Genomic DNA, 23,976 nt, shown 5'->3' with positions numbered 1-23,976 from the left:
TGTCCTTTTTCATGCTCACGTAATTTTCTGTGAGTTCCTTGTAGTTTTTCTGGAGTTCTTTGAAGTTTCCGCTGAGCTCATTCAGCTTCTCCATAATCCATGTTTTGAATTCCATATCTGATAGTTCGCTCCCCTCTATTTCATTTAGCACTCTTTCTGGGGATTCTACCTTTCCTTTTGATGGGAGGTTGTTTCTCTGTCTCCCCATTTTTTGACTCCTATTGTTTGTTGGTGCTTCTTGGAATGATCTGCACTTCCTGGATCTGCCTCTGGTGGCGTCAGATCATGTACCAGTCTGGCCCTAGGCAGCCTGTTGGAGACTTCCAGGGATCTACTGCTGTTGTCTGTCTTCTTTGATTGTTAATCTATTCAATCTGTGATTAGCTGTCAGGCTTAAGGACTGTGGGTGTGGCAGCTTAATTCCTGTAGGCAGGGCTTTTGCTTCCCCTCAGGCTGACGCCACTTGGAGGGGAATGGTCTACCCGCAGTACTGGGGATGAGTCAGCACTGGGACCCAGTCAGCCGCTCCTCCAGTTCTCCCCCCAAAGCCACCGTGCCAAATTCTCCCCAAGTGTCTCCAGTCCTCTCTGCCTTCCCTCTGCTTGAGCCCAGGGTAAGTGGTGGCCAAAATATTTTCGTATGTGATCCACTTAAGAGCTCTTTTTCTCCTGCTGTTTCTCTCCGGCTAGCAAGAAAGCCTGTGGCTTTTCGCTTTTCACAGCTGATACTATTTTACTTTCCACTCTGTCGCTGTAGGCTGGGAAGCCCAGCTGGGGGTTTAGACCCTGCCCTTCTCAGGGGGAATCCCCGGCTGCTGAGCTGTTTCTCAGCCCCTTCAGCTGCCACCCGTGGGAGCCCAGCCAGCCCTTCCACGTCTCCGCACTCCCTACCGGTCACGTTGTGATGTAGCGGCCTTTTCTGTCTCTCCGTGGTTATAAGACTTCTCTCCAGCTGGTGTTCGGTTCGTTATTCCAGATGATTTCTCCAAAATTACATTGTAAATCCAGACTAGTTCTAGGAGGAAGTTAGTGTAGCTTCCACTTACTCCTCCGCCATCTTGTTTCTCCTAATAGCAGCATCTTGATCTTTGTCTCTTCCTCCTCTTAGTCACCTGGGCCAGAGCCACCATATCTTTCTCCTTTATTCAATCTGCTCTGCACTGCCTTCTTCACCATGATCAAGTATTTTACTTCTAAATAATGTAAGGTTTATAGACCAGTTACCGAAACAGTACAAAGAATGCCTGAATACCCTTCACCTAGATTTTATAAATGTTAACATTTTAACATAATTGTTTACATTATTATAAAGTTCCTTTATTTAGAAATAAAAGGGACACTTCAGTGTTTATGTCCTAAAAATAAAGATATTCTCTTCCATAATTCCGTTATAAAAATTGGGAAATTAATATTGATTCAATACTATTAAAAAATCTATAGATTCTATTCAAAAATTTTAATTGGCCAATAATTTGGGTTATTTTTTTAGGGAAAGGAAATCCTGAATCACAAATGGTGTCTCTTTATAGTCTTCTTTAATCTCAGGCTTTTATAATCCTGACTTTTTTATAAGTTCAGATCAGTTTTTTTTTTAATGGTACATTTAGATTTGTCTGATACTCCCTTGTAGTTAGATTCAGGTTGTGCCTTTCTCGCAGAAATACCACAGAAATAATGTGTCTTCTCAATGCATCATATTAAAGGCAGACATATCAATTAGTCTCTTTTCTAGTGATGTTAATTTTGATTGCTTGATTAAAGTAGTAGTATTAATCAGGTTTCGCCACTGTAAACTTAATATTTCCTCTTTTTAATTAATAAATCTCTGATGAGCTTCAGGTAGTTGGAAAGAAGTGGGAAGATATGCAAAGCAAACTAGAGTTTTATCATAACTAACCTTCCTGTCCCCATTCCTCCCCTGATTTTCCATACTATACTTAAGAGGGTGTCTGGGTGTCAGTCTCTAGATTGATAGTGGACAGCCACAAATTTCTACCACTCTATGGAAAGTTTATCATAGGAGGCCCTTGTTTCCTAAACTCAGTTAACTTAAAAATTAAAGTCTGTAAAAGAAAAAAAACAAACGAAGAAAACCAGACTTGATGTGGTGAATGATATGGGAGAAAAAAAGAAACACAGATTAAACTTCACATTTTAACTTTGGTTTTGGTTAACTAAATAAATTAATAAGTATATGTATATGACTGGATTATAGGTCTCCATAATTTTAACAGTTTACAGTAGAGTATTTTCTGTAGTGTAGTTCAGATTAAAAACTAATGGCTCAGAGATATTGATTAAAGGGTATAAAACTTCAGTTATAAAGATGAATAAGTTCTGGAAACCTAATGTGCAGCATGGTGACTGTAGCTAATAATAATATATTATATACTTGAAATTTGCTAAGGGAATAGATCTCAAGTGTTCTCACCACACACAAAAAATAGCAACTATGGGAAGTGATGGATTCATTAATTAGATTGTGGTAATCATTTCACAATGTATACATATTTTAAAACACCACATTGCACACCTTAAATATACACATTTTTTTACTTGTCAAGATAAGTTAAAAAAATATTTAGGTGACCATTCAAAGAGGCTGATTTGTCTCTAATGGGATACCTGCTCAACTCATTATTCTCATTTGATTATGTTTTTCTTTCTCTGGAGTCAAAGTAGAGTCATTCTGGATTTAATACACAGTTGCTCTAGAATCCCTTGGTGGATATTTCAGAGCCAGCCTAGCACTGTGGTGAGCACTGCTATCAGCTGCTCTAAGAAGGCAGTGAGTCAGGAGAAAATCAGTTTCTGCAGAGACGGGCAGAGCCTGGTAATATAATAACATGACATGAGTATCATTGCTGTGTTGGGATGATGGGATTGGGTTATGTGTTTTTTTTTATTCATAATATTTTTCAAAGTTGAGTTTATAGTTTTTAAAAAGAAAATACTGTACTCAATTTTACAGAGATATCCCTTAGAACCTGAAAGAATTATCTTTGAACACAGTACTTAATCTGGATAAACCTCAACTCAACTGACATTACAAGATTATTTTAAAGATCAAAGGAGATGAAGGGCTGTCCATAATCGCCTGGAAACTGAAGTGGAGGCAGCTTGGGAGTGACTGAGCTGCCAGGGGCCTGCCCTAATACAGGAAACAGGCCTATAACCCAGGCTGTTCAAGGTCATGGTTAAGATCATTGATTTTGGAATCTGTCACTCTTCTACTTATGAGCCAGGTGACCCTCAGAGATATACTTTTTTTCTTTATACCTCAGTTTCCTCATTTTGAAATAAGGATGCCATATGTCATATTATCTACTTTGGAGAATAATTAATTCTTTTGGGGATTAAGCCAATTAATGTATAAAGTACTAGCCTATTCCAAGCCTTTTTACAGATATCAAGCACCTGGTCATATTGTTCCCATGACACCAAGACTTAGATGAGAGGACACCTGAGGAACCCAGAACCAGAATGGGACCTCATTCTTAGCTGGAAGTCTATATGCCCAGCTCTTCTGGCGGGCTTGGCCCAAGGTGGACTTCTGTTCTGGTCCCTGTCCCTGTCCCAGTGTTGACCCCCATCCACAGACTCAGGTAACTCTGAACCTGCTCTGCCTGATCCTGCCTGCTTTGGAGATGTTGAGGCTAATTCTGCACACCTGTCAGTACCTGGACCTGGAGTGATCATCTGAGCCAGGGCCTGCAGGTCTCAACAACATGAGTGAGTGTGAGGAAAAATCTCGATGTGCTCCCAAAACCCTTTGCATCAGTTCGTCAGGGGCAGGGGAACAACGCTGGGAGAAGAGAGGCTGTTGCTGGAGAAAACCTCTGAGCTAGGTGAGGGACAGGCTTTCACCTATGGAGGGGTGTGATTTAGAGATAAGAGAACATTTGCTCCTCTTCAAAGCAAGCGGAGAAGAATTAGTGATGGGAGAACTTATGCACTGCCATAAGCTAGTTTCTCCCCAACATCTCAGTAAGGAAGGATTGGACTCTGTCCTATGTGGTAAAAGGACCAAAGCACTTGCTTCTGGAAGTGAGGTCATCTGAGAAAGGGAACAAGAGCAATGTCAGGGTATGTTTCCAACTCCTAGGGCAGAACCAACCCTGGCTTCAGAGGGTCAGGCTTACAGTTCATCTCACTCCCCTGGGCCAAGTAGAAAGCCTGTATGGACATGTTGTGAAATCCCCCTGGGACTGAAGGTCTTAATTGGTAGACACCTTTTGGGATGAGTTATAGACTTCCTGGTGAGCCGGGAAACAAGGCGAAGCTGCAGCTAGTACATGTAGCTCATACCCAGGGCTGCTTGGGAGCAAAGAAAGGCAGAGGGGCAAGGGAACCAAGGGCACTGACAATGGAGTGGTTGGTGCAAGTGGACAGGGAAGCGGAAATGGGAGGGCTGATGAGCAGAATGAAGGAGCCCAGGAGCAGCTATGTCTGGGTACAACTGTCAAATGATGTTATCAGAGTAAGGGATGAGAACAGGAAGGAAAGGAAAGTGTGATCTGGGATAAGATCAGGACTCTGTTGAGATGGACAATATTGGAGATTTGATCTGGGTGGGGTGCTGCAATTTTAAAAAGTATCATTATTTATCAACTCATTCTGAGTACAAGGCATTGTTCTAAATGCTTTAAATGTATTAAGATATTTCTTTCTCATGGCAACCCATACCTACTTTGCAGGTGAGCACATTGAGGGACAGTGAGATCTAGTAACTTGCCCAAGGTCAGATGACTAGGAAGCGACAGAACTCATATTTGAAACCAAGCAGGATGGCTTGAGAGATCAAGCTCTTAACATTAGTTCTTCTCTATAGAAGACCAGATGTGAGGGCTGGGGTCCTGCAGCAGTCCGGGACAGAGGAGTTGAGGGACAGTGAGACGGTAAAAAGAGAGAATTTAAAAACAAAGTTCATCCATCTGACAACATTTTTCCAGGCACCAGCCTGGAAAACTAAATCCTGCACAAATCAAGGCTTAGAGACACTGTCCTAATGCAGTTTACCCTGCACCAGGAATCACACAAAAACTTTTTCTGAAGGTGGCTATCTTAAGGACACTTTAAAATAAAATAAGAAATAGCTACATACTTTGAAAGGGGACAAATAACACATTAGTTAGCAGAAGAAGAGGATAAAAAACATAAAGAGCCATGCATGGAACATCTGATGTGGTTTTGTTTCCATGTAGATCACGTGACAGGAAACTCCAAACAGCATAATCAGCTGTGTTCTTTGTGTTTCCATTCACCATAACGTGGTCAGGGTCACAATGTCATTTTTGTTCCAAGGAATAGAAATACAGAAAGGGAAAGGTGAGAAAAACAGGCGAGGGTGGAGGGTGGAGAGGAAGGGAGGTTTTCTGATACTCTCAGCTTGAAACAATTTGTGTTATAGTCTGTACTGTGTTTTCTTTTTACAACAGACCACTGTTGGGTTCCTCTTTTTCTAGAGAGAAGAAGATAGGGTTCTTCCTCTTTTACAGAGGAGAAAATGTTTATGGAACATTAGAGAAGGTTTATGGAGCACTCCCTCTGTGCTACCTTCAAGGAACTTAGCATCTTATAGGAGAGAAGGCATGTCTACAAGGCAAGACAAAATGGAAGCTGTCAGGCAGAGCCAGATGTGAAGATGAAAGCTGATTAGATCTGACTTTCAAGTGATCCTTCAAGGGCTGGGCTGTTCTGCTTTCTCCCTCTTGGCTCCCCAGGTGGGAACACAGCACCTGGAAATCGCTCTGTTGGGTTTTAACTCAGGTCACAGGCAACATGAGGGAAGGTGAGGAAAGCAGAGAATTGGATTTTCATAGAAGCTACTTAGAGGTCTGGGTTGGCTCAGGGCACGGGGAGGCCTGGACCATCAGAATGGCCTGGCACAACCTATGTGTGCCTGGGAAGCTAGGTCCAGGCCAAGGCTGAGGATGCAAAGAAAGAGGTTGCCATCTTGTCGGAAGGCTGGCTCACTGGGGGCTGGAGAGGGCACGTTCAGTTTAGGGTGTGAGGAGCAAGGGAAGAGAGTCTGGTGAGAAGGGCGTTTAGGGGTAGTGCCTAACGTAGGATCTGTGCCCACAGAACAGCTGCAGCAGGTCTGCTTCCCTATCACCTCCTCCACCTCTGTTCCCAGAAGCTTATATGGGACTGAATATTCGTAAAATAGAGTCTGCTTTTTCACCTTCCTATATTATGCTTCCTGAGAAGTTTTGTTTTATCATTTCTGCTTGTTCCTCAGTTGTGTTTCCACAAACATTAGCTTTAACAAAATTTCTCTATTTCAACCTCTCTACCCAAAGCCAACCTTCTCCCTAATTTCTTCCTCATTACTCTTGAGGGTAAAGGCAAGGTTTTGGTTTAAAGGAACACTCCAATAATCCCTACTTATAATTTAGCTTTTCTTTTTTTATTATTTTTTCAATTTTGCTTTTCTTTTTATAGACTTTTCTACTATTTATTTGTGGGGAGGTAGAACGATGTCAGACCATCTGAGTCTCATTAAGGCTCATCCACTTAAAAACTGTGTGACCTCAGGTAATTTACTCAAATTATATTAACCTTAATTTTCTCACTTGCAAAGTGGAGCTGATAATACTAACAATAATACTTACCCAGTTTAGGATTGCTCTAAGAGTTAGAGTTAATGCATGCAAAAACCCTGGCATAAAGCCTAGCACATATTAAGCACTCAGTAATGGGTAACCATTTATGTTGTCTTAAAAGAGGTCTTTTCTGTACATTTCAACACCCTGGTAAACAAGCCACATCATAGTACTGGGAATTTGTAACTCTTACATCGTGAGAATTGCTCAGAACTTACAGAGCTTTCAAAAATGTCCTGTTTTGCTGGGTGGGAGAGAGGAAGTTTAATATTTCATGTGTTGTTTGGATATAAGAATCAAAATAAGCTCATTTTTCATTGTGAAATGAGATCTTGTTTATTGTCTGTCTTAACACGGTAGAATCAAATTTCCACAAGATCAGGATTCATGCCATGTCTTGCTGATTACTGTATCCCCCACACCTAGAATGGTACTTGGAACATAATTTACACTAACAAATATTTCCTGATTAATAAATGCATAGTCATATTATTTCTAGTGAACTGTTTAAGGAAGCAAGGAAATGTGTCTATATATATGTCCATTCTTTTTAGCTCTCCGACAACATTAATCATCACAGTAAATGTAAATAATGGATGCCTGTTTGTGGAACCCCCATGGGAGGGAAGCAGTGACTGAGGGACGAGTGTCAGGCTGTGGACTAGGGGAAAGTTCATGCCCTGGGAGGCATGAGAAATAGTCATAGAATTCCCATGGCAGCCAAAGAAGGGCTCAGAAGTAGCTGAGAGCCGCCCGTTGGTCACCATGAAAGGCCTACTGTAAGAACCAGGAAGGAGCAGGGTGAGAGGACCTAGTGGCCAGAGGCCACGGTAAGGCATGACCATCCACAGGGAGGCCAGTTCATAGAGACGATGACCAGATGAGGATCAGTGAGTCACTGCTCAGTAGAGCCAGCAGCCCGTGACAGTGGCTCTTGGCACAGACACCTCCCCATTGGAAAGAGAGACAAAAGGTGGAAAGTCTTAAACTGCTGAGTTTAAATCTGAATTCACCATGTTTACATATGGAATTACTGAGTTACCTTAAACCCCACACACATATACACACACTTTATGCAGGAATCCCACCAGACAAAAAGACTTTTACGATATCTAAAGTCAAGTGTTTAAAATCATGTGATTTCAAATGGGTACAAAACAAAATCTTAAAACGTGCACTCTCTAAAAATCCTGTGAATTGTTTTGGCCTGGCAGGTGCTAAGGTCACAGTTAATTTGATAACTAATTATCAGAAGTGCAGCTGCTTGTTGCAGTTATAACCAGATTGAACTTTGGTCTGAGTTGGCAGTTTCTAGAGAAGCAGGTGGCTGAGGAGAAAACCTAGGGTTGGGTTACATAAGCCAGTGTCTGGCTTTGTTTTCATTGGGGTATTATGACATTGAGAGCAATGAGATGCAGCTGCTGCAGGTGTCCCTTAAGCAGGCTTTTGATGCTCACATGGGTAACATGAGACCCTTGGGTCTCAATAGCTGCAACACAAGAGCAACACAAAATGTGTTGTTCAGCGGTAGGCAGAGCATGTTGACGGGGAATCTAGGTTTGGGAACACTCAGGAGCTCAGGAGGACAACTGGGTGCCATGAATAGGAACCTGGGGATGGAGGAAACTTCTTGTTCTCAGAGTTGAATGGGAAATAGACAAAAATTGAGACGTGAGCAAGAATGGGGGTATTCCCTATGAGGACTGCTTAACACCAGCCGCAATTCAGTTATCAGATCAGACCTGGGGCTAAACTAGCTGCTAAGACGACTTGATGCTGAACTCCACAGTATGCGGCTGGTCTGGGTAAGTTTTTTTCACGTTGGGTCAAGATAGGGCCTTGGAGCTGGGGGCAAGAAGGACTCTGCTGGTGCAGATCCTGCAGCTTTGACCAGGAAACAGGCTGCGTCCAAGAGTCTGGACCAGCCTTGATTTCACTGTAACAATGTGATAAAGAGTCCGACAGGCCTGTGTGTCCTATCGCCCAAGATGGTGGTCAGGGACCATGCTGCATACTTCTTTCTACCAAGCATATCCTTTATACATGGTGCGAATTGATGGGTCTTGGTTCCTTCAAGTCACAAAAGAGATTAAAAAATCATCTTCTAGGTAGTTTACTAAAATCACATGATTTTAAACAGTTGACTTTATATAGCCTTCTTTTTTTAAAGGTTTCCTGCATGTAAAACAAGAGAATAATCATGGAGCCGGAAGCTGGGTCTAGGAGTTCTCACTGGGAAAGGAAGTATATGAGACAGGGTTGCTCGTAGTCAAGTCAGGGACCATGAGGGACACTTCGGAGATGCTCTTACTCTTCCTTGCCACAGGCCCCCAAGGACCTGGACTCCTGGGAGATGGCTCTAAAGGCAGTGCTGGACTCCAGGCTCTGCATCACTTCTCAGCTCTTTCACATTTACAGTCATGGCACATGTGCCTGTCATTTTAGGCTTTGCTCACCAAACATTCCATGTCCCCTATCTCCTGGAAATCCCATGCCCAAGGACCTCTCTCTCCAATGGAACTTCTAAATCCCACCACCAGCTTGAGTGCATAGGACAAGGCCCAGGAGTCCTTAATTCTCCATGATTGTCATTGCAAGGGAGGTCTAGGCGTCACCTTGTCATGATTCAGAGACAATGGGAGAGATGTAGAGATTCTCCATTTGGGCCCAGGAAGGCCAAAGTATTTGGTGTGGGCTCCCTTCTGAAGCCCCTGTAGGGACCAGAGCCAGAAATTCCAGATCAGGGTTGGGGAGACCCAGAGGAGCTATGAACACCAACGTGCTGGAGGCTGAGGGAATCAGAGAATGGGTGTGGGTCATAGTGAGAGCCTGAGGTGAGACTAAAATGGGGCAAGGGTGGGGTCCATCAGGTCATTTGGCTCAGTTTAAAGGCAAAATGTTCAGAGAGAAATCAGAGCTCTGTCTGACAAGAACATGGTTCACTTTTGAAACAGTTCTGTCTTTAGAAGGTGTAAAGAACCTATAAGGAAGTCCTAGTGCAGAATCCGAAAAAAGTAGTTTAGATTTACACCTGCATTGATTCTTTTACTGTTTGTAACTTCCATGTTATTGCCATGATAATAGCTCCCTATAGCCAGTGTGCAATGTGGAGAGCCCTAGCCAGCATTCAAGGGGCCTGGTGTCTTCACTGAAGAGCCACTTAATCTCCCCCATTCTCCATCTACATATCTAATATAAAATAGGACAGTAACAATGCTCTCAATGTACTGTGAGAATTGGGTGAACTAAGCCAATATATTTAGGTCCAGGGGACAAAACCATTGTAAAATAGAGTTCTATTTATTTATTTGCCCAGCTATGGAAAGATGTGGATCTGGAGGGGCTGTTATGCGCAGAGATCGTGTACAAAATTATTTCACATGTTATTTATTTTTTCTCTTTTGTGTCAGATAATAGTAGAGCCTCTGAGGTCAAGTTTTAAAAAGGTAAAGAAAGACATCAATGAGATGTCTGAAAGACTATGAGCAGAACCCAGTCTCCTGGTAAGATATTTACATTTCTACTGGATATTAATAGACACATGTTTTAACAGAAAAAAAAATAGGCTTTCAGGTCTTGATAACAAGTTACCTGAACCATGTTTCTTAACCAACTATTGTTCTGCTTGCCCAGAGAAACAAGGACTCTGTTGCTATGGTTGCTATTGATTTTTTTTTTTTGTTTTTTATCCTAATTATATTGATAATCCTATTAAAATTCCACCATATTTAATATTTTGTAAATAAAATCTTTATGGAATATTTTGAACTACAAAGGTTTCAAAGACTTCTGATGCTGTAGCTGCACAGCCAGTGTTACCAGCGTAGACTTGTATCAAAGTGGAGATTTGTGATGGAATAGGGGCTTTAGGGGTTTAAGCACAAATTGTCAAAATGCTAAAGAGAGTGACAGAGGATGTCTACTAGTCAAAATTAAAATAGCTCTTAGAGATATGGCTTAACCTGGATGAGAAAAGTTTTTAAGTGTCACACCAAGGGAAGATCTGATAAAACCACCAGGAATCCTAATAAACTTTTTAAGGGTAAAGATAGTAATAGTACCATAAGTTTGGGGGTCTCCAATTGTAAATAATATGCCTTTATCTATACTGTTTTTATCAAAAATAATTTACCGAAGTTATTTTAATTTGAAGGGTATGATAACATTTCAGAAAGTTTAAAATCAGAGGAGCTACTGCCACATTCCTACCTGCCACTTTACCATGGCAGTTAGAATCCTTTCATATTCCCTTCCATCTTTGTCTATGTGCTTACTTTTCAAAATTACAATTGTATACTTCATACAATGTTATACACTTTCACATTGTTATGGTCTTCATAATTATAGTTTTAAAGGAAGTTTTTTTTCTTCTTTCTTCACTGGTTTCTTTCCCTTGTCCTTCAAACATAATCAGATGTCTTCATTGTAAAAAGTAAGTTTCTCTTAGCTCTTTACTTTAAATAAAAAGATTCTGTATATATTGCCAAGTGGAAAAAAGCAAAGCTCAGAGGGGAAAAAACATGAAAGGCTGCTTGCTCTTAGAAATAAGACATCCTCTTTGGTTGTAGCAAGTATTGATTCTTGAGACTGCGTTACTTAGGAAGGGTTATAATATCAACAGCAAAGCTTTTGTGCTTTTTTTGCAATTTTTTGGCAGCTTTCTTTTCCTCCTTGGAATTCTTGTCTTCCTCAGATTACTTCTTAATCTAATAAAAAATTATTTCCATGTTCTGCCCTGGAAGCCAAATTTATGAAGTCATAGCCTCAACCTTTTAATTCAACATCTACTAGGTACCCATTGTTAGAAGATAAACTGAAGCATATTAAAATTTTTAAGAGTTACAGTGGAGAGAGAAAGACAAAAGACAAGAAGGTTCCTTTTTGATCAGCATTTATCTGAGTTTAGTTTCCTCTGACCTGGCAAGTGTTTGAGGATTCTTGGAGATGCTAAAATCCTTTCCCTGCCATCCCCTTGTTGGGGGTGGGTGTGTGCCTTCTGGCTGGTCATTGGGTGGCTCCTCCCTCTGCTCCTCAGTCCTCATCCTTCCAAGGCTACTTCCTGGGGTGGAACCTCCAGGTCACAGGCAGACCGGGGCCCCCACCTGGACCTGGGCAAACACAGGCTCATCCTTGGACCTCCAGTTCAGCCCACTCTGCTGCCCCAGACTGCCTCTGCCAGTCTCTCCTCTTCAGCTGTCTCTCCCACAAACAAAGTCCTCTGAACAAGCCTTTCATGCCCCTGATGAAGCTGGAGAGGGAAAGAAACCTGCCCCCTCCCACCCTACGCCCCTTCCTCTTTGGAATGAGGGCTGGGACTCAGCACACTGGCAGTTCTTGAAAGAGATGCTCGGGTTTCCAAGTTCCCTCCAGCTCTCTGACTGCAACTCTTAGGTTTGCAAGTGCTACCAGGATTTCAGCCTCCTCCTTTGAATACAAAATTGACACTTTGCTCTGCTTCTGGTTAAGTAACATGGACATATCTTTTTTCTCTGTGGGGGGTTGGAGGTATCAAACCAGGTTGTACTGGGAGATAAGACAAAAATAATAATAAGCTCACTCTATCTGGTTCTAGATCTTTTCCATAAACAAAGCCTTGAACTTCTCCAGTAAAGATAGGTTTCCAGGCTCTGTAATCCCTTCCCCTCCTATCGGGGTGGGGGCTGTCATTTGACTTTTGCCTGACTCTAAAAAGAACTCTACCTTGACTTTTGCGGTACTGACATCTGACCTTTTGTTATGACTTTGAAGATAGCATAATCATGTGAAAAAATCGGTGCTTTCTACCATGACAGGCTAATATAAGCTAGGTAACCTTGTGAAACTGAGAGTTTTCTTTTTTTTTTTTTTTTCCTGTAAATATATACTATGAATTTAGTTTTATTTTTTATTTTTGCCAGCCGGTCCTTCTGAAGTCTCACTCCCTTGAGCACTTTAAAAAGTACACTTCCTTTCATCCCTAAATGCTTTTGTCTCTGAAACTTTTTTCTCAAAACCACAGAGGCTGTCTAGTATTTCACTTCGGAGAGTGGGAGTGGCGGTACCTGATGTCTTGGAGTTTCATCCAAACGGAGACTGACACCCTTCCATTGTTAGTCCCTGCCCACAAGTCAGGTGCAAGGCTGGGACTCAAAAATGGGTCATTTGAGGCCAGTCCACTTTCTACCAAACTTCGGTCTGCTGGCTATCATGGAGTTGAAGCACCGAAGTTTCTCCTCTCAGTCCAATTGTGTTTAGATTTTCATCTCTGCTGGAGCAATGGACGGTGTTGTCATCACTGCCTCCATTTCCCTTAGTGACTTCAGGGAAGGAGGCTATGGGAGGCAGTTGTTCCAGTGTTTCTATAATTCTATCCTGGAAGAACCTTACTTCTGGGAAGAAAAGTAAGTCAACACTAACCTCATTTTACAGATGAGTTTTAGCTCTGTTTGAGGTCATCCTATAGTGTCAGGTCCTCCCTGGGTTCCAGCTTTCATAATTTGTTCTCCTTCCATAGCTGGGGGTCGCTTGTTATTACACACAGGATTCACCTTGCCCCCAATTACCCGGTCCAATCTAAAGGGAGGCAGGTGATGTTCAGCCATCTTCAGTCCTGTGTTCTGGGCATCGAGACCCCCTTGATGAGAAAGTGCACTCTGCCTTCTCATGTACTCTGTTCTTTTCACTGAGCCCTGACCTTGGTCTCTATACCTAGTAAACTGCCCTGAAGCCTGTTCTCTTCAAGGGACTTTGACTCAGAACTCGAGGAGAGACCTACCTCTTCTGCCTGTCTCAAGTTTGTCTCTGGGCTCCACTCACTGGCTGGGATGCCCTGACAGTGTCATGTGAACATCATCACTTCTCCATTGACAACATGGGCCTGGGATGTGCCAGATGAAAAGGATACCTGCTCACTAGGTGGAGCCTGCCTGGATGCTCAGTTCTCATAGGCTATGCTCTGCGGGGCTCTGGGATCTGATACGAAATCTTTGTCTCAAGTACTTATTGCAAGTGCCTCCATGGCATCTCATTATCCAAGCAACTAACAGAGGCATTTTTTTCTTAATATGAAGAAAATATTGTATATTAATGACTTTCCAGTCAAGGTGGGACTGATTTCTTTTCCACTTTGCTTCCAATTGACTGTTTTAAAATGATTTTCGTTTATTTATTTATTTAATTTTAGAGAGAAGGGAAGGGAGGAAGAAAGAGAGGGAGAGAAACATTTCATCGATTGCCTCTTGCACACCCCCAGCCAGGGACCCAGACTGCAACCCAGGCATGTGCCCTGACCATTAATTGAACTGGTGACCTTTCAGTTCATAGGATGGTGCTCAGTCTGCTGATCCCACCGGGTAGGGCCCAACTGGCTATTTTTTAAAAATTGTTTAGTTTCCCACTCACTTATTGCTGCCATAACTTCAAGAAGGAGAGAGGATAGGCCATAGTACAAAGGGCAATTTGAAGGGATTATGAAGGATCAGAGTTCCCTTTCTTTTCATTATAGTCTCTATGCCTACCTAACAGTCTCATTGCACATACATTTTGTTCTTAGAGCTGTGGGCTGGATGGAGCAGAACACCTTCAAGGTGATGTGCAGTAATAGGAGATCAGATATAACCGTCCCCCAGTGGAAGGGCCCCCATTAATCTTAGTGAATTGGGGCAGACCACCCAGCTCTTCCTTTTGTCCATCAGCTCTGCCATTTTTCAGCTTGGGCCTCTCCCCTGCTCACTCCAAGACACATCCTGTCTCAATATTGCCTTCACACGTACCCTTGGTACCGAGTGCCCAGATCTACCTGATGTCTCTGCACACATGCCCTTTGCACCCCATCCTACTGAGACTGACCTGAAGAGTTGTGGGCTTACTATTAGTTGCACAGAATTAATATTAGCACAATACCCCTAGCAAGGTGACTGAAGGGGCAGTTTATCTGTCTTCATGCTCCTCATACTCATTTTTTTTAAAAATGTGCCCTAAGGATCAAAGGTGTGCTGGGCACTATGGAGACTTGAATAACTCACATGCCCCCAACCAGTGAGGGGAGCAGACTTGGGACCAAATAATTGCCTTTCAGTGTGATAAACTTTGGCCAAGTTCATTTATAAAAATTGATGGTTGTCTTGAGGTGGTCTCATTTCCAGGTGTGGCACTGTATGGTGTCAGGCACTGTGCTAAGTGTTTTGGTTCATTCAAAAAATATGAGTCTAAAGTGCAACAGGCCTCATGATAGTAGTGCATGTATGTTATGTGTGTGTGTGCATGCACTCACACATATCTCCTAGGGCCAAATGGTCACAATCATTTTTCCTTTCTGTGATGCCAAATCGCAGGGACAAGAGTACAGGATTTGGTCAGAAGTGGTAAATCCCCTTCCAGACTCTGCTGGGTGATCTTGGAAAAGTCATTTAAATTCTCTGAGTTTTGGTTTCCTCATCTTTGAAACAAAAATGAGATCCTGCTTCATTAGGTTGTTGTGAGGATGAAGAGAGGTCATAGATATAAAAATAATTTTGTAAACCCTGAAGCATGGACCACTTGCCATGACTTCAACTAATGGTCGAAATGCTTATTAGAGCAGGCTCACCCCCAGGCCAGCCTCATAAATGCCTCTGGCTCTTGGAGGACTTGAGGAACCTCCCAGGCTCTGTGTCCTGTACACACGTGGGTAGAACTTGCCTGCCCTGCTGCTCAAGTTGCGGGGGATGTTGGCTGCTGCTGGGAAACCAAGAGGAGGCAGTGAAGAGGAAGGGGCAGCAGGCCAGGAAAAATAGGAAGTTGGTGCATTTGGACAATGATGGAGATTTTTTTTTTTTTTTTTTTTGGCTGGGAGATAAGAGTGTTTTTGTTAGTTTAAGGGGGGCAGAGGACTCACAGTAGTTATTTGAATGGACCTTGTTTGTAGATGGCTCTAGACTTTGAGACCTGGCAAATGCTGGCACTAAGCAAAACTGAAGTGTTTTTGACATGGAGGAAAATCCCCTAAGTCTCCTGATTATCACTATAGTGCCTGAGTCTGCAGAGGGAACAAGCACCCAGTGCAGGGTGTACCCACTTGAGGAAGTCACAGAGGTGCTGCATAGGCCTTGTCACTTCTGTTGGGCTTTTGCTGAGATAAAACTGGAGGGTTGGGGGACCCTGAGAGTGTCAGGGTGGAGGCCTGTTCCTCTCTCTGGTCTGCCGTGAACCACCCCTAACAACTAATCAGGGAACAAGGTAAGAGTCTGCCATGGCCCCAAGGCATCACGAGTGAATTTTTAGACATAGACTCTGCACCCCTCTTGTTGACTAGGTCCTTTGTGAGCAAGCCCAGTCCAACCCCCTCTCAACCTCATGTCTGCCATGTGCCCTTCACTCTCCACCATTCCCCGATTTTGCAGGACCCCTTTTAGGTCTCCATACCCTTCCCTTCTCCTAAACCTGTTGACTTTCTCATTTTTGACCCACATGTGCTATGAGGCCTTCTCCATGCTCCCAGGTAGGATTTATTGGCTTAATACTCATATATTGACTCTCCTTTTAGAGGGTCACCAGAATAAATTAGAAGGGTCTTAGACTTAAAAACATAAACAATTTTATGTTTACCTGTTACAGGAGAATGCAAGAGTGAACTCATGAGTATAACTGATTGAGATAAAGTGGAGAAGGGAGCTTGCTGAGCACTTCTGGTAATAATCACAGCTACACCCAGATAAGCTCTTGACAAAGGAAGTGCTTACCTTAGCAATGATCAGCTCTCCAGCTGTGCTAAATGTTCAGTGGAGTGCTGCCAATGCTGGGAACTCGGGATGCAAATGTTCTATGTCCCTGAGCGGGAGGAAGCTGCTCCTTCCCTTTAGGGGGCCTGCCGTCTGTCTTGCTGAGAACACACTTGGATGAGTATGATTGTGCAGGTGTCTTCTGGCTTCCTTGTCCTACTGCCAGCACTTTGGATCAAAGGTGGTGAAAGGCAGTGATAAAGTATGTTTGGTTTTTAATTGAAACTCTGGGCATAAGTACGAGGTCTTTGTCACTAGTTCTAATCCAATGTAAATGAAGTCAAAATACATCGTAGTCAAACAGCAGAAGTGGGAAGATACAGAGAAAACCTTCAAAGGGGTGACTGGGAAGAGTGGAGAGAAAGAGACAGGTGTTAACTAGATGAGGATTAGGAAAAAGGGAGTTGTTTTAGTTTTGTTTGTTGGTTTTGTTTCTAAAAGTGAGAGCGATTTGAGGCTATTTATGTGAAAGGTTTAAAAGGTTTCTAAATTTTTAAAAAGATAAGAGAAAACATTTTCCAAAATGTCATCAATGACCACAAGTTCAATAATCATTGAAGTTACTATTTCCAGTCCTCTCCTTCAAGATCCGTATTTTCAGCTCCATACCTGACTTTAGCCTAATCTCTACTATCTTAATTTCTTAAACAGAGAATTCGTTAGTGTAGTGAATGAGTATTTGGAACTGAATTTAAAACCATGATCCCCAGTATAGGAGGGAAGCAAGGTCTTTTAAAGAAAGAAGTCCAGAGTGTAGAATCTTGTGTACACAAAAGTGGGGTAATTGTGAGTAAGAACAGAAGAAAATTAAGATACAAAAGATAGCATCTTCCTCTGTGAAGTAGCTTGCACTTCCTTTCACCTGCTGGGCATCCGTGGGAGGGGGGAGTACATCTCTCAGGCTTCATTGAGAGGAAGTGTGACCAGGTGCTGTGCTCCACCTATTGGTCAGTTGAATCGGAAGAACTGGCCTGATGTAGCCATCTCTGCTAATTCCTCATGCTGAATTCTGAGAAAGCAAGCCTCTTCTGATCTGAGCCTAGAGAAGTTGCTAGCAGTGAGCTTGCCTCTGCGGCTGGCAGGATGAAATGCCCAAGTGAGTCTCCTTGGTTTAAAGGACTAGGAACAGAGTGGACACATGAGAGAGATCATCTGCTGAGTGTCAGGGCGTGTGGAACAGAAAGCGGCTAAGGATGGTGAGTCACAGGAGAAGTTGCTGACCAACTATCTAAAATAATTGCCTGTTTCATCGAGGCCCCAACTGAAGTTCTTAACCATTCTCTCCATGAGTGGTTAAGAAACAGTTTTGTTTCATTTCACCTAAAATATCACAACTTCTTTAATTCATAACACTACTGAAAAATGACTATATATACCTGCATTTTCCCAGGGATGCATGCATTTCAAACAGCTTACCTATAATATTAGTGACTCAGGAACAGTCAATACTTGTGCCGTGGTACTTAAAATTGCAAACCATTGTTAGTAAAATAGTGAAAAAACAAAGCAGTTTTCTAACCTCTGAATATGCTTTATTTTCTTCTATTCTTACTTTTCTTTATCTTAATCTTTTTGTTGAGAAAGAAGCCAAAGTGTAGTAGCTACTTCATCATAATAATTAAGAACACAGTTTCTGGAGAAAACTCTCAGGGTGAATCCTGATTCCACTATTACAGCCACATGACCTTGCAAGCCATTCAAATTCTTTGAGTCTCAGTTCCCTCATCCTGTATAATATGAATAATAGTAGCATAGGTCCTAGAGCAACGTTGTGAGGGTAAAATGAGACAATTTTGACAAAAAATTTTGCAAGGTGCCAAGATCTAGTAAATACTAAATGCATCTTGGCCATATATAACATGCATATATATTATAAATGTTAAAAGATACTGGGTAGCCTGTGAACTACTAAAAAATAAATCAGCTTAGAACTTAAAAAGGATGCTTGAAATTTATACCAGGAGGTCAAACACCTGGCTTATTTTCCATCATTCTTTTTCACCAGCACCCGTGACCGATATCACTAATCAATTCCAGAATTCTCTCCTAATGCAACACTGTTGATCAGTGTCAGGGCCTGAACAAAAATAATCTCTTGTTGCATTGTTGACTATACCCATTGCTGTATAATTTATAGCTTTATATAACATAAATTCTTAAAAGGAGCTTAAAAAATAAATGCTCTTTGAAAGAAAAGGTTATTTGGAAGAAAAATTTGTGGACTGAAGAAAATGGGAAGTTGTTGTTGTCTATATTTTAACTCTTTTCAATCTTGATTTTTGGTCATGGTTTGGCTAATGGAAGAAATTAAAATGATTGCAGAAACTAAACACTCAGCACCTTTCCAAGAGACTTTGTTTGCTTACTTATTCAACAACATATTTTATGCCAACTTTGTAACAGGATTTATATTAAGCACTAAGAAGATGATCAAAATATGACCTTCACCTTCAATAAGCTCAAAACCAGTAGGGGAGACAGACATGAACAAAACTGGATGCACTGGGGCATACACTTCAATAAAGGCATTACAGGTACTGGAGGAAACGTAATGGTCAATTCTACCCAGGGGCGTGGGAATCAGGGATGCTGCTTGACCTGAATCTTCAGGGAAGAAGTGACTTCAACACCAAGAGACTTTGGAAAATGTTAGGAACTATTACTGGTAAACCAGAAGTTGCATTTTTGGATGATGACATATTTGTGGACTTGAGTTTACTTTGTTAAAAATTGCTCTTAACAGCCCATATGTTAGTTTTGTTAAGAAAAGATCATAGTAAATGTTTTTCCCTGCTATAAGACTAATGGCACAAAACAATGTTTGCCACAATCACATTTCAGGAGAAGATTATTTTATATATTTACCTGAGGGGCAAAAACACTTCCTAGTCTAATAGACTCTCTCCTTGTGCATATGTAGGATGGATGTCAGGGAGTTCATAGTCTGACACTAGGTGAACCAGTATGGCTCAAACCTGCATGAAGCCACACACAAGACAAAACTTATGGTTTATCCTGTTTGATGTCATGGCCTTAAAATCAAAATTTTTTACTCTCACTCTTTTGTTGTTAAACACACTCTGGTTATTGTTCTGCTGTTTAGGCAAGGGGGGAAGATAAAGAGCCTTTATCCCCAAAACTCTGGGTTATAAACTAACTCATGTTAGCTGCAGACCAACCACCTAAATGCCCTTTGTTAACTGGTGACCAGTAAAATCTAGTGCCAAGCAGGTTGCCCAGCTTGTTAAGGCTAATGTTGGCAGACTGACTTCTAAACATGTTTTTCCACTCTCTGGCCGGAACGAAGGAAAATGTGTTTACTTTAAAAGGTCAAGAAGATCAAGCTTGACTGGATCTATCCCAATATGCACCTCGGCAAAATGTCATTGACCTAGATTCTGTGCTGAATCAAGATCATTAAGAGATGCTGACCCAGTTTTCACGTTGCCTTTACTTTCTCTTTTTACATTTGGATTGCCTGGGTTACCGCAGATACTGAGAAACAGAGGTCCCATTGGGTAAAAGGCTTGGTGTGAATTGCCCAATGGCTCCACAAAGAACCCATGAAAGGAAATTTGAGGCTGAGCCTTGGATATTCTTGGATAGTATCAGATGTCGAGTGGACTTTTTTTTTCTATTTTGAGGAAATTTGGCTAAAACAAATGTCAGTGTACCCAGTGCTAGTTCTGAGTGTCTGAAACAATTGTGGGCTTGGGGGAAAGACTGGAAGTTATCAAGGATTAGAAGGAATGGCCTCATTGTGAGCTATAGTATGAAGGAGGGGGCAGGAGTGGAGTGAGGTGCAGGGGCACCCTGGGCAGGACAACAGTTTAGGCTCCTTTAAAGAGTTGTTAAACATTCATTTAAAGAAGTGGGCTGTATAAATATATTTATATTATTTTGTATTATAAATATAAATGTAAACTGTAATTTAAAAAAATTAAATTAAACCCAAAACCAAAGAGAACAGCCTGCCTGGGAGAAGAAAATGAAGTAGGCCTGGCCTGGGCAAGTCAGCTCTGGATTGAAACTTGTAGACCTCACTAGCAAGCAAAAACCCAAAGGCAGCCAAGGTACTTATTACCTGTTGTTACCAGAGCACATACCTTGGGGTTTTATACCTGACATCAAGCATCTTATTACTACATATGGTACTGAGAGGAGTTGCAGTAACTATGATGTTCTCCATATCTTTGCATTTCTAATGGGACTTCAGTGCCCTTTACAGAAGCTGCCCTGGGGTAACAACTGGCTGGCCCCTCCCTGCTGTGCTGGTGAGGAGAGCCAATAACGCCAGGGAAGAAAAGCCTGGGTGCCTGCTCTGAGTCTGCATGCGGACTCAGCCGCCAGAGAGGAGGGGTCTTGGAGGGTGCATAGGGCCAGCTGAGTGTGGGTGGACGGGCTGAAGTCCTGAGAACAGAAGAGAGGTTAGAAGGTTGAAGCAGCCAACTCTAGCTGTGAGGCTGGGCTCACCAAACATTGGTCTCATTTTGCTAAGTGTTTGTAAAGTACAAAATCTTAAAACATTATACAAATATAAATTTTAAAGAAATGTAAGCCTTGACATTCAGAACTTCCCACATTAGTGACAAATTCTTCTGTGTTAAATTTTTGCCACGGATTTCATGCCACTTTCCTACTTTCCTGAACCTCTCTCCTTCACTTATTCAACACCTGTTTATAGAGCATCCACTCTGTTTCAGCACAATTCTAGGCCCTTGAGGTGGGACATTGAGGAGAAGCCCACTCTCTGCTTTCTTGGACACTATATTCTACTGAAGGGACAGACAAAAAAAAAGATGTAAGTATACATTATATAGTGCATGTTACAATATAATTACAATATAATGTAAAATACATAATATAATATATTGCATTATATTTACATATTTTAAGGTGGTGCTGAGTCTCTTCCCTGGGAGGAGGGAATGAGGGGCCAGAGAAAGATACCCCTTGCATACTGTGCCTCCTCAGGCTTAGACATGAATTCCTTCCTCTCCATGAATATGTGAGCTAGGGAATAAGTGTTCCCTTCAATAGGAGCAATGCAGGAAGTGTGGGTGAGATCAGAGGGTGACACTTGTGCCCTAGGTGAGGGGTGCTGCAGTGTTGCTAATCCCTGGGGCTGGTCTTATATGTCTTGGAGGCCCATTTCTTGAGCTTGGATGGGCCACAGAGAACCATGCCAGCAGTAAGGGGCAGCTCACTCAGGCCTCCTGTCCCTCTCTGACTGCTTACATACCTCGTAACTCTGGGTATCAGTTGTAGCAACAAGGTGGGGCTTCTCCATCAGAGATGACATTGTACTGGATGGCAGAGTCATCCTTACAGTTAGTGAAATGACTATAACCCTGCTCTTGTGCTCAGCCAGAGGGACTTCATCTCTGGTAACCTGGCTGGTGACAACTGGGGAATTCAGGGTGAGGGGAGATTCAGCAAGGAGGAGCAGACACAGCTCGATGGGGTTGCCACAGTAAAGTGGCATAGGGAAGGACTGCTAATGAGTATGTAGTTACTTTTGGGGGGGTGATAAAAATGTTCTGGAATTAGAAAGTGGTGATGATTGTTCAACTTTGTGAATATACAAAAACCATTGAATTGTACCCTTTTCAAGGGTGACTTTTAGGGCATGTGAATTACACTTGAATGAATGAAAACAACTCCAAATTCAGCAGAAAGTGGTCATCTGACTTCAGCGCTTACACTCTTCCCATCATACTCAGAGACCTCTTAATTATGTTATTATGTCACCTTATCTTAATCAGAGGAGAACACCGTAAATTCAAAACCATTTGACCAATTCTGCCCCAGGGTCTCCAGGGACTTGGGGTTCCACTTTTGCTATAAGCTCAGTCATTTAATCCCAGTTCAGGCAAAAATAAGAGCAGTACATAATAGGAAGTCATGGTCAGCACCTGTACATGGTAGCACACTGTGAATTACCATAAGAACTATGCATTTCTGAATCATTGTTGTGATGAGCAAGTGAAAAGAAGGCAAATTGGGTCTCAGTACTGCTGAAGGTGAGAGCTGAATTATGTTTTACAGACTGCTGAACTCTGGAGTGGCCTGAGATAGGCTGCAATTAAAGTCAGTAACCTCATATTCCAAACACAACATGGCAGAACCAGCTTGATAGGAGAGAGATGGGAAGGCAACACATTGTGCAGAAGGTAAAACTTTATTTGGGAAGATAAGAAGGTCTTCTCACTGCTTCCTACTACCACAGTAATACCTGTAATCCAATGGTGTGTGGAGCCTCACCACCATTACCCCTGGAATTACTGGGAAATTCAGGCAAGGAATCTTCTGGCTAAGCCACTTACACCTACTAGATCTAAAGGAAACCACATCCCCTCCCTGAACCTCAATTCCTTCACCTTTGTAGTGAGGATATTAACAATTCACTCCTGCTAAGATTGTTACGAGGATTAAAGGAGACACCGCATGTACATGCTGCCTGCACACAGTAAGATGTCAAAGCTATTACAGCTTTTCTTGGCTGTGAGGCTGGGGAGGTATTATGGCCTGACTTCACAGATAGAAAAACTATAGCCAGAAGAGTGATTCATTATTTCTTAGAGGCAGAACTGAATAAATTCCCATTTTATGGCCTAGCTTAGTAGGCTGTCAATATTGTCTTACAGATAATATATGAAGGATGAAGGAGGTACACAAAGGCAAAGCAGAGAACAGAGCCTCCAAGAACTGCTTTCCAGAGAGCCCAGGTTACAGACTGTCTTCTTAACTCGAGGATAGTTTTTCACTGATTTTTTTTTTAGAGACAGAAAAAGGGGGGTGAGAAGAGAGAGAGAGAGAGAGAGAGAGAGAGGGAGGGAGGGAGACACCCATGTGAGAAACATTGATCAGTTGCCTCCCGCACATGCCCACACTGGGGATCGAACCCGCAACCTAAGTAAGTGTCCTAATGGAAATAGAGCTCACAACCTTTTGGTGTGCAGGATGATGTTACAACCAACTGAGCAAACTGGCCAGGGCTACTGCCTTATCTTCTGAAATAGCAAGCCAAGCTGGCTCATGACATACTCCTCTGCTCACCAACCCTGCTAGTTCAGGAGAAATTCCAGGTTCCCCGCTGTGGCATTGGAGGCTCTGCAGAGACTGGCCCAGTTCACTGCCAGGCCTCCCTCCTGCAGCTCCTTCCCTTGGTGGGCTCTACACCTTTCCTTTCATGTGTTGTGTGTGTTACCCCATGTGCCTTAGCACAAGCCAGGGCCTCTGCTCAGATTGCCCTTACTCCTAAACCATCATCTCCCACTTATCCTTGAAGGTCTATTTCAAATGCTGCTGTCTGGAGAAGCTTCTTCAATCATCCAGGCCTCATTAGTTCTTCCAACCACCATGCCCACACGGCTCCCAGACACAGACACATCAGCGAGTCCTTAAGCCCACAGACTAGGTGCTTGAAACCCCCATAGGATTGTAGAATTCTGCAGTTAAATAATGTAGGGCCTTGTGAAAAAGAGTTTCAGACACTGAGGTCACATATCAACACAACCACCTTATTTTACTTTTTGCACTGAACTACAACAATAGGAACTGTACCGTTACTAAATCATTTGTAATATTTTTGCACACACTAAGTAATAATTCCTTAAACATGTTTTAGGATCT

At 42.4% G+C, this 23,976-nt stretch overlaps 1 protein-coding gene across 2 annotated transcripts in view; it reads left to right on the top strand.

Annotated features, from left to right (window-relative positions):
* The first annotated feature begins 8,119 nt into the window (after positions 1–8,119).
* Positions 8,120–23,976, top strand: part of LOC150016591 (uncharacterized) — a 30,661-nt gene continuing 14,804 nt past the window's right edge. For both annotated transcript variants that reach the window (XR_016510058.1, XM_090272022.1), the window contains exons 1-2: positions 8,120–8,409; positions 21,045–21,142. Coding sequence is in view for 1 of the 2 variants with exons in the window: in XM_090272022.1 (XP_090128148.1) it covers positions 8,395–8,409; positions 21,045–21,142 (113 nt within the window). In the remaining variant the exon portion in view is untranslated. The remainder of the gene's footprint in view (positions 8,410–21,044; positions 21,143–23,976) is intronic.

This window comes from Furipterus horrens, unplaced genomic scaffold (assembly GCF_987537825.1).
Source record: "Furipterus horrens unplaced genomic scaffold, mFurHor1.1.pri manual_scaffold_3, whole genome shotgun sequence".
NCBI lineage: Eukaryota > Metazoa > Chordata > Mammalia > Chiroptera > Furipteridae > Furipterus > Furipterus horrens.
The sequence above is the reverse complement of the archived record's forward strand: the minus strand, read 5'-3'. Positions and strand labels throughout refer to the sequence as shown.